The sequence below is a fragment of the Chanos chanos genome, chromosome 5, assembly GCF_902362185.1.
Source record: "Chanos chanos chromosome 5, fChaCha1.1, whole genome shotgun sequence".
NCBI classification, from domain to species: domain Eukaryota; kingdom Metazoa; phylum Chordata; class Actinopteri; order Gonorynchiformes; family Chanidae; genus Chanos; species Chanos chanos.
Window position 1 is genome coordinate 49,250,815 of NC_044499.1, and position 10,000 is coordinate 49,260,814.

At 43.0% G+C, this 10,000-nt stretch overlaps 1 protein-coding gene across 1 annotated transcript in view; it reads left to right on the top strand.

Moving 5' to 3' along the window:
- Positions 1 to 9,883: 9,883 nt before the first annotated feature.
- Positions 9,884 to 10,000, top strand: part of meox1 (mesenchyme homeobox 1) — a 6,253-nt gene continuing 6,136 nt past the window's right edge. Inside the window, exon 1 of the mRNA XM_030775968.1 lies at positions 9,884 to 10,000. This exon is cut by the window's right edge and continues 361 nt beyond it. Coding sequence (XP_030631828.1) covers positions 9,884 to 10,000 — 117 coding nt within the window.

The window sequence follows — 10,000 nt, forward strand, 5'->3', positions numbered from 1 at the left end:
GTTTTTATCTTTGTCCAATTATCTAATTATCAAAAGCAGGGAACGTCCTTGCCCTCTCAGTAATTGTTCATTGATGGAGGTGTTTTCATGGAATCACCTTGACTTGAAAAAGACCAGAAAACTGCGAAGGAAGTGCTTTTATTTTGTGTGTGTGTGTGTGTGTGTGTGAGTGCGTGCGTGGTGTCACAACACTACACTTGAACCTTTGAACCTGCGTCTCAACACACTGAACACGTTCGTTTATTTATTTATTTATTTATTTATTTACATAGTTACTCACTTTCGAAGGAGAGCAAGAAGAGTGAAACTGATGTTAAATAATCTGATGACTTGTTTATGTACATGATGTCTCTCCTGTTTTCTGACAATTTCCTGTACAGAGACAGCAACACATACACAGACGGCGATTTTAGATCAAGTAAACATTCGGACTCTCCGCAGTAATGCATTCATTCTTCAGAGTTCAGAAAGGCCCGGTGACAAGAGACGGAGAATTTACTACCTCTACCTCAAAATAAGACTTCATATCGTAGAGTGGCAAATATGGCAAAGACATCAGATAGTCCAAATAACTTACTGTGTTCTCACACATGCATGAATGTTATGTTTACATGTGTCCTCTAGAGGGAGATGTGACCGTGTCATTTTGTGATGTGTAACAATAAGTTGTTAAAGGATGCGTGGATACGCTTTTTTTTTTTTTTTTAATGACGTTTAGCATAAACCAGTGGCGTTACAGGGCACGTGGACATTGTCTCACTGTTTCAGTGCTCCCGCGTGAACTGAGCCATTTTAAGAAACAGGCTGATAAATGATGATACTGAAATACTCTCTTAACAGAGTAATTTTCTCAAAGTTCAGTATGTCCAGCAATCATTTCCAACTTCACAAATTCTTCCATCTTCAAAAAGTTTCCATTTGAAGATATTTTCAGTTATTAAGAGCAATGCGTCTATTTTAAAAGGCTTACAAGCCAAGACTCATGACCAATGTCCATTTTCTTTGGCTACAAAAAGGATATTTGGAAGAGTGGAATGGAGCCACATACTGTTGTCTGCAGAAGGATTTGCAAGTTACATATTGATACTGGCTCATTGTGCATGTACACACACACACACAAATTCGTACACACACACACAAATTCGTACATACACACACACACACACACACAAATTCGTACACACACACACACACACACACAAATTCGTACACACACACACACACACATACACACACACAAATTTGTACACACACACGCGCGATTTGGCTGAAATGATGAGTCGTACGAGGTTGTTTAATGTTTTCTGAGCTCTCCCACTGTTATATAGCTTGAATGTATCCACTTGAAGCGGTGCACTGTAGAGTTTTGGCCACAAGCAAAGCACAGCACACACTGTTTGGGCTGTCGTTCAGAGACTTACCGCTCTCTCTCTGGAGCATTCTCAGAGGTTAGCGCTCTGCGCAAGATGTTTTGACTTTAACAAACTGGCAAAGCAAACATGTATGAGTTCAGTGGTTTTATCTTCCTCTCTTGCAACACAGTTAAATCTCAGTTTCCCTGTTTTTCCTCAATTTGTTCAGAACGAATGTGAAAGTCTCATGTGTTTGGAACACGGTTATGGCCAAGGTTCGAAGCATTGAACAGTTAGTAGTTATCTTTGCTGTGAAGAAGTACAGCAAGGCTGCTTCTCTAATAAAACCACAACAACTCCACCCCCCCTCCTTTCTTCCTGAAATATTACATATGAAATTTAAACCCGTACATGTTTGCCTGCTGAGGTTCTAAGAGAACGATACTCAGTGGTTTGGCTTTGCTGTACACATTCTGTTAAATGCAGCCAATCCGCCTGCTTTGTGTGATCCCAGTAGAACTGTGTCTGGATCAGCTCAGTCCAAAGTAACTCACATCCATAACCCTTTTCATCAGTTCTCGGGTCAGCAATCGACCAACACTTTTGGAGGAGGCAGCAAAATCTACAGTGTTGCCCTAACACACACACACACATGCACCCACCCACACACACACACACACACACACGCACACGCACACACACACACAGAAACTCATACACACACACACAAAGAGAACCATCACTTCCAAACAACAGACATTCTTTTACAGTCCGTCAAATTCCCACACATTTAACTTGTGGAATTCCAAATGCCCCCCCCCCCCCCCCCCCCCCACTCCCTTGCATCTCAAGTCAAATTAGCAACCTTTGAGAAGATTCCGGAAGAGTCTGGCACAGTGCGGCAGTGAGAGACAGTGCAGTTTGATTGAAGGGCTTCCGAGAATTCTCTGGCTTCACTGTGTGAGTCCCCATGCAGGAGATGGCTAATGGATTTAGCAGCGCAGGTACACAAAGCTCCTGTGAGTGTACTCTGGAGCAACACAAAGTTTACCGTGGACATCTGGAATGCCTTTCCTCTCTCGCTTTTCCTCTCCGCTCGCGACTGACTCACATCGGCCCGGCCCGGCTGCCGTCCCTGCTTGTTTTCTCAGCCTGTATCACCTTGTTTGGCTTCACACCGCGCTAATCAGCGCTCTCTACGCTCCTGTGGCTTTTTCTCCTCTCTCTTTCTTTTTCTTTTCTTTCTTTCTTTCTTTCTTTCTTTTTTTTAAACCTGCTTTCATTTTCAAATCTCCTTTTAAAGCTCACCTTCAGACCAAACCTGAAAGCAAGCCTTAAGGACCTTGTTCAGTGATCATTGATCGATGCCGTAGTTATACTGTACACTGATTTCACATTCATCTCGATGCTGACCTGTACTCTAACCCTAACTATAGCCCTTACTTTCACCTTTGCTTTAGTTACATGTTGTTAAATTCTCTCTTCTGTAATATTGTGATAGTAGAATAATTTACGGGCAAAATTCTCTCCCACATGCTTCATTTATGAGAGCAATTTTATAATCGTTTTCTGTGTATATTTTCTCTCTCTGCTGTCATTCATAAATCCATTAATTTATATTCATTCATATGAAGGTGGGATTGTGAAAGAACAGATTTAGGTCGGTGTCAACGTTAATCAGTGGGACAGAATTACACATCTGGACCCAAACGTGCCAACATGCTCCAAACCAAACACGACAAGAAAATCCGAGGCCACAAAGCAAACGAGCAGAGAACTGCCTTCGAGAAAAAACCCCCCAAAAAACGAGGCATGAATTATGAGCGTTGTCTCCGAGTACTGTAATAACAGAATATTATTGACCATCGCCTTGGAAACTAAACACGTTTCTAATTTGATATTACAATTTGTTTTGGAGGTATCCAAATTGTGAAAGAAGTTGTGCTGGAAGTTCACACACATGACCTCAGCGTGGAAACAAGCTGAGCCTCCGTCATGTTTGACTTCACAGCGAGTGAAAGAGACGAGGTGGGAATTAACTCCTGTTCCGTTGAACACCTTAGAAAGATTAATGACAACAGAAGTTTGTGTAATTGAGTTTGTCAAGGCTAGGTCTCAAGAGGAGCCTCCAGCAGATGTTCCCCTTTACCCTATAAAAACACAGCAAAAAGCCAAGACTATGAATAAGGTACTTTGAGAAGTGACAACAATTTACGAGCCATTTCAGACACAGGGAACCAAATCCACTGATTCAACAAACAGAAGACACCGGCTCTGAGGCAACAGCTTTCGTACAGAGAAATCTGACATTTGGGTAAAAATACAATATATACTGACTGCACTCCCTGTGTGTGTGTGTGTGTGTGTGTGCATGTGTGTGTGAACGTGTGTGCGTGTGTCTGTGTGTATTTGTGTAAGTGTGTGTATCTTGTGTAAACTGGAGTGTTTGTCTGATTTCACAGGAAGTGAGGTCGTTCCTATGTGGGCTGTTAAGCAGGTCGAGGTCTGATCCTGGGAAGTCTCTGGAGAGACCAGCGTTCAAAGCAGTGAGCCGCACGTCAGGAAGTCCAGCCCAGTGTTGTTTGGGACAGGACAGGCTCCACAGGAAGGTATTCCATGAACACGGAACGCCAGAGTCACAGCCCATCTCCTTCTCTCCTCAACACCCAGAGCAGCAAACGCAATGTACACACTGCCCAAGCTCGCTCTTTCTCTCTCTGTCTCACGCACACACACACACACACACACGCACACGCACACACACACACACAGATAAATACTAACATACGCACCACTTAAACTTCAGGGACTCCCTCTCTCTCTGTCTGTCACACACACACACGCAAACACACGCGCGCGCATACACACACACACACACACACACACACACACACAGATAAATACTAACATACGCACCACTCAAACTTCAGGGACTCCCTCTCTCTCTGTCTGTCACACACACACACACACACGCACACTCACAGATAAATACTAACATATGCATCGCTCAAACTTCAGGGACTCCCTCTCTCTCTGTCTGTCACACACACACACACACACACACACGCACACACACAGATAAATACTAACATACGCACCACTCAAACTTCAGGGACTCCCTCTCTCTCTCTCTCTCTCTCTGTCAGACACACACACACACACACACACACACACACACACACATTTCAAAGACACTCTCAGCCGCATGACAGGTTCTGGTCACGATACAACCGTGTGCTGTACAAACGGTATGTGCTCAAAACATTAGACAGGTCAGCTCCTGTTCCATTTCCACTCATGGGCTCAGTGTTTATCTTCAAGCATCACACGCCAAGATGTTTGGACCTTCAACCATCAATTTTCAAATTTTTGAATATTTTACTTCGTATTTATCCTCACAGGTTTGACGTCGCCACAATCGCAGTCTACTGCGAGACATATTGTCTGTCACGGTTTTATATAGCCGTACCTTTGCTCTCCAAAGATTAGCTCAAAGTTAGCAGTATTTCTCCGCAGGAAGTTCACCGATGTTCACGGGTACAGGGCCTCATACGTCATTGGAAGGTTTAATTTCTGGAGCCTTTGTTTAAGCAAGTGTATGTGATTATTTCAGGCGTAGTCATGGTGTTAGTAATAGTTGGAAATCGCCTTGGCTAGTGGGGATTAATCGAATGAATGTCAGCTGAATCCTTACGTATGTGAACAAAATGATTTCTCTCTGTTTATCTTATATACGTTCTATATAGAATACTTTAACATGAAATATTGAAGTGTGAACCGACAGAGTGGAAGATTATAAAGTTTATTGTTCAAGCTCTGTCATTGCAATGAAAACGTTTTAACGGTTTTAGATACCATGTCCTCCCATGTCCATTTACCATTATTTGAAATAGGTGAAATAACCAAACGTATGAAGGCACCTCCCGAAGAATCCTGTCATGATAGCATAGATTTGTGGATTTCATTTGTATTTCATAAATCCCCTAAATCAATCCAATCCTCAAATTCATCCTCAGGTGAAAGTTGCGTCCCAGCTCAGACATATTGACAATAGAGCCCTCGTTGCTATCTTGACATTTACCACTAGAGGACACCAGTGCACCACTGTTTTTTCACTGCGCCTTTGGTAGAGGCTGCAGTGCCAAGCATCAGAAAAGAGCTGTTTTGGGCGCGACCCTGCACCGCTGGGTCATCTGTTGATTACTGAAGAGGTGAATATGACAGTTATGGCGGTTATGTTTTTGATAGCAATGAGCCACTGCTAAATAAATTCAAATGCTTTATCTACTCACACACAATATGCACGTCTATGTAAATCATATTTTGAAATGCATATCAGTACATTAATTTATTCTTTTTTAATTTACTATCATTATTTTTTTTAATTCTTGTCCTGAGGTGTGTGAAGTGTAGGTAGCTTGTCTTAAAATATAGATACTCAAACTATGAGTTACTTTACACTAGAGGCTAAATTATAGCAGTACCACTAAGAGTGATGAAAGAGGTTTATAAATAAAGTTACTTTAAAAAGAAGAATACTACATAAAAACTACCTTGTGAAAAACTCATATATTTAATTGTCACATTATTGGCAATGTAATTTAATACAAAATTCAGAAACATCTCTGAAAGATCAGAACAGTTAGATGTTAACATTAATGTTGTAATTTACTACACGAATAAGGAGTAAAAAATAAACAATTGTAAAAACACTAAAGAGTTCAGGCAAATGTGATGGGAGTGAGTCTTATCACAGCTGTCAGGGATACTGACAGGGATAATGGTGACCTGTAACAGTACTGACAGGATAATGGTGACCTGTAACAGTACTGACAGGATAATGGTGATCTTTAACAGTACTGACAGGATAATGGTGACCTGTAACAGCACTGACAGGGATAAAGGTGACCTGTAACAGTACAGACAGGATAAAGGTGACCTGTAACAGTACAGACAGGATAAAGGTGACCTGTAACAGTACTGACAGGGATAATGGTGATCTTTAACAGTACTGACAGGATAATGGTGACCTGTAACAGTACTGACAGGATAATGGTGATCTTTAACAGTACTGACAGGGATAACGGTGACCTGTAACAGTACTGACAGGATAATGGTGACCTGTAACAGTACTGACAGGATAAAGGTGACCTGAATGTCCTTTTTTTATTTAACTACCATTAAAGAAGAAAAACAGAGCACAACAGAAAACTGAAGTTAGTTAAAATGCCATGAAGCCACTGTTGACTGCAGTTAACTTGGGTGTGGGGGATAAATGTCTTTGTAGAATATGTCTGTCAGGGGAAGTACAGTAAATTAAACTGTTATGTGTTTGTGAATGATTTGTTTAATGTTGTTCATCTTTATATCATGCATAAAATTCTCGTGATTTATACAGACAGAGAGAGAGAGAGAGAGAGAGAGAGAGAGAGAGAGAGGGAGAGATAGAGAGAGAGGGGTTATTATGATAAGGTGAACCCTGAATTTGGAAAAAGGCAAATTGTATTTCATCCTATGTGAACATGTGAAACATAAATGTGAATTACATAAATTACATAAGCTTTAATACATTTCTATAACATGGAGCATGTATTATATATATTATATAGACTACAGAAAAGGCATTAAGGGGAAATGAAAGTATAAGCCCAGTCTAATCTGAATGTGGACGTGTGTATGGTTGAAATAAGAATGTGGAGAATGTAGAGGACGGCCCTGGTGTTTGGGCTGTTGCAGTGAATGAAGTGGACAGCAGCAGGGGGTTCAGACTCATCTGCGCTCCCACAGTTTTCTGACCCCAACGTGCTCCCTGCCAACCTGCTGCAGAGAATCAGCCTTCCACACTTCACGCTCCCCGGTGTCACAAAGACCAATCAAATGAAAACACCAAAACACTCATCCCCACCCCCAACCTGCCCATCTGGACTGACGGCAACAGGTTTCAGCGTAAAGTAGATACCAACTCATGACTTAGACTGACCTTCCCTCTGGCAGATAGATACACACAAACGCACACTCACACACACACACACACACATGCATGCATGAGCGCACGCACACATGTGCACACACACACATGCACACACTGTCACATACTTTCTCTGTCTCTGTCTCTCTCTCTCTCTCTCTAGCGCACACACACACACGCACGGAGACACACACACAAACACACACACACACACACACTCTCACATTCTCTCTAACTCTCTCTCTGTCTCTAACTCTCTCTTTCTCCTTCTCTCTCAAACATACACACACACACACACACACACACACAAACACACACACACACACACACACACACAAACACACACACACACACACACACGCACACATGCACATACAAATGCACTGCATACTCCCACACAGATGGCCCCTTCAAAACCACAAATGCTGCCTAACCTCAGCCCCCCGTGGCCAGACCCGGGCCCAGATTGCCAGTAAAGACAGGGATGTTTCATGGCTCAGCTATTCGTTTGGGTAAATGGAAAGGATCTCAGACTGACCTCAGCCACCTCACGCTCTCTCTCTCTCTCTCTCTCTCTGTCTGCTCAGCACGGTGTGGAGGAGAGGGCAGCTTCCCTCCCATATCATCAGACAAACATATGTACTCAAACCACGCTTATTAATACACAATAAACACATTTAAAACAAGCAGGAGGGGCTCAAACCACTGCTCCACTTCAAACCGCAAAGCACAGAGTCTCTGTGACTTGCCTACGTATCAGGAATTGCATATTCACCATTCAACCTGATACAGTCAAAGCACTGGGGGGGGGGGGTTATGAAGTGTTCCTGCCCCCTCCCCAAAACAGAGCGGTGAATGTTATAGCTTAAAGCTCAGTGAGACATACGTAACAACACATTTAAATATACTTTTCTGGGTCTGTAGTAACCTATGGCTTTTTAAAGCAGTCTGGATATGTAATGTTTGCTATGGTTTTAGTGTTTAAACAGAAACAGAGGCTGAGCACTGTCTCTCGACTGCCTGTCGGACGAGATGGGCGACTAAAAAACGTCAAAAGGCAGCGGTACCGACACAAACGCCTCAGTACTAAACCCAGCACAACAGTCACAGAACAAAAGAGACGTTGTTAACTGTTTGAGTTTGTAGGAGGAGAACAAAACTGGGTTTTTTTGTTTGTTTGTTTGTTTGTTTATTGTTTTATTTTTTTTTTTTTGTGGTGTGAGATTTTTGTTTTTGTTAAAATGCTCGCGTGTTTGTGTTGCTAAGGTCTGCGTACATAGGAAAGTGTGGGAAAAATCACCAAACCAATCAAGTTTTCTCAGTCCCAGAGTGTGAAACCAAGCCTGGCCGGTCCTAACAAGCCTTCCATTACCACCACACTTTCAATGAAAAAAGCCCAGTTACCAGACTGGGAAAAGTGAGAATTGATGGTTAGACTGGAAGGGAAAGAGTGAGAGAGCTTGGGGGGATGGAGAGAGAGAGAGAGAGAGAGAGAGAGAAGGCGAGAACGTGTGTGTCAAGGTTAATTGTACCCACCAAAAAACAAAGAAGTTTAAATCATAGGCTCCAAAACCAAAAGGTGAATAAATAAATAAATGAAGTTAAAGACGAGAGTTAAAGAGAGAGAGAGAGTTAAAGAGAGAGAGAGAGAGAGAGAGAGAGAGACCTGGACCGGTTTCCCATGTGGGTGTTCGTTTTATATTTTACAGACAATGTTCCTTTAAAAGCCAGCGCCTGGAAATGCCATTAGATGTGCATATAAAATTCCCTCTTTGATTAATAGTAGATGAGGCAGGGCTGGGCTGGAGGGTACCAACATGTGGCTCACTCAGCTCCTCCTCTACAGGCTCACGTTACACTCCATAAACTTGCCACTCTTTCCCACCTAAGCGTTTAAAAGGGAGCAGGGATCACTTGTCAAGAATGTCTTAGAACTGTGAAACTAGCCAGTGGAGATCTAGAGGGGAGAGAGAGAGAGAGAGACGCACGCAGAAGGCTTGGATAAAAAAAAAAATACAAAAAAAAAACCAAAGCCAAAAAAAAAACTTTTGCTAGAGAAGAGCAGCTTCACACCTCACACATTTAGAAAGTGGAGGGAGTAACAGCAGGAGAGAGAGAGAGAGAGAGGGAGAGAAAGAGAAAGAGAAAGAGAGAGAGGAAAAGGGAGCGAGAGAGAGAGAGAGAGAGGGGGAGAGAGGAAAGGAGAAGGCATCTATTCTTACACTTAGGGAGTTTAGTGAAACTTTGAGAGGGAGACAGACTCCTGGTCATTGAGAAAAAGACTTTGGGAGGAAAAGACAGAGAGAGAGAGAGAGAGAGCGAGAGAGAAAGACTTTCTGAAGAGTTGGATGTGTTGAGGGGCTGATGTGCAGCTAAAGCCCCGTTCTGAAGTGGATATTCCCCTTGCTTAATTACGTCAGCTGCTGCCAGCTGCTTCACTGAGAAGACTTCACCGCTGCAGACGGAGAGTGTGTGTGTGTGAGAGAGAGATAGAGAGGGAGAGAGTGGGGTTGAAGTGGGATTGTGTGTGTGTGTGTAAGTGTGTGCGCGCGGCCGGATCAGCATGGACCAGCCTGCTAGCAGCTGTATGCGCGGCTCCCATCCGGGTAGCCCGATCTGGGGGTGCGTCAGGAGCCCTCACACAGGGGTCCCCACAGCAGGGCTACAGCCCTACCAACAA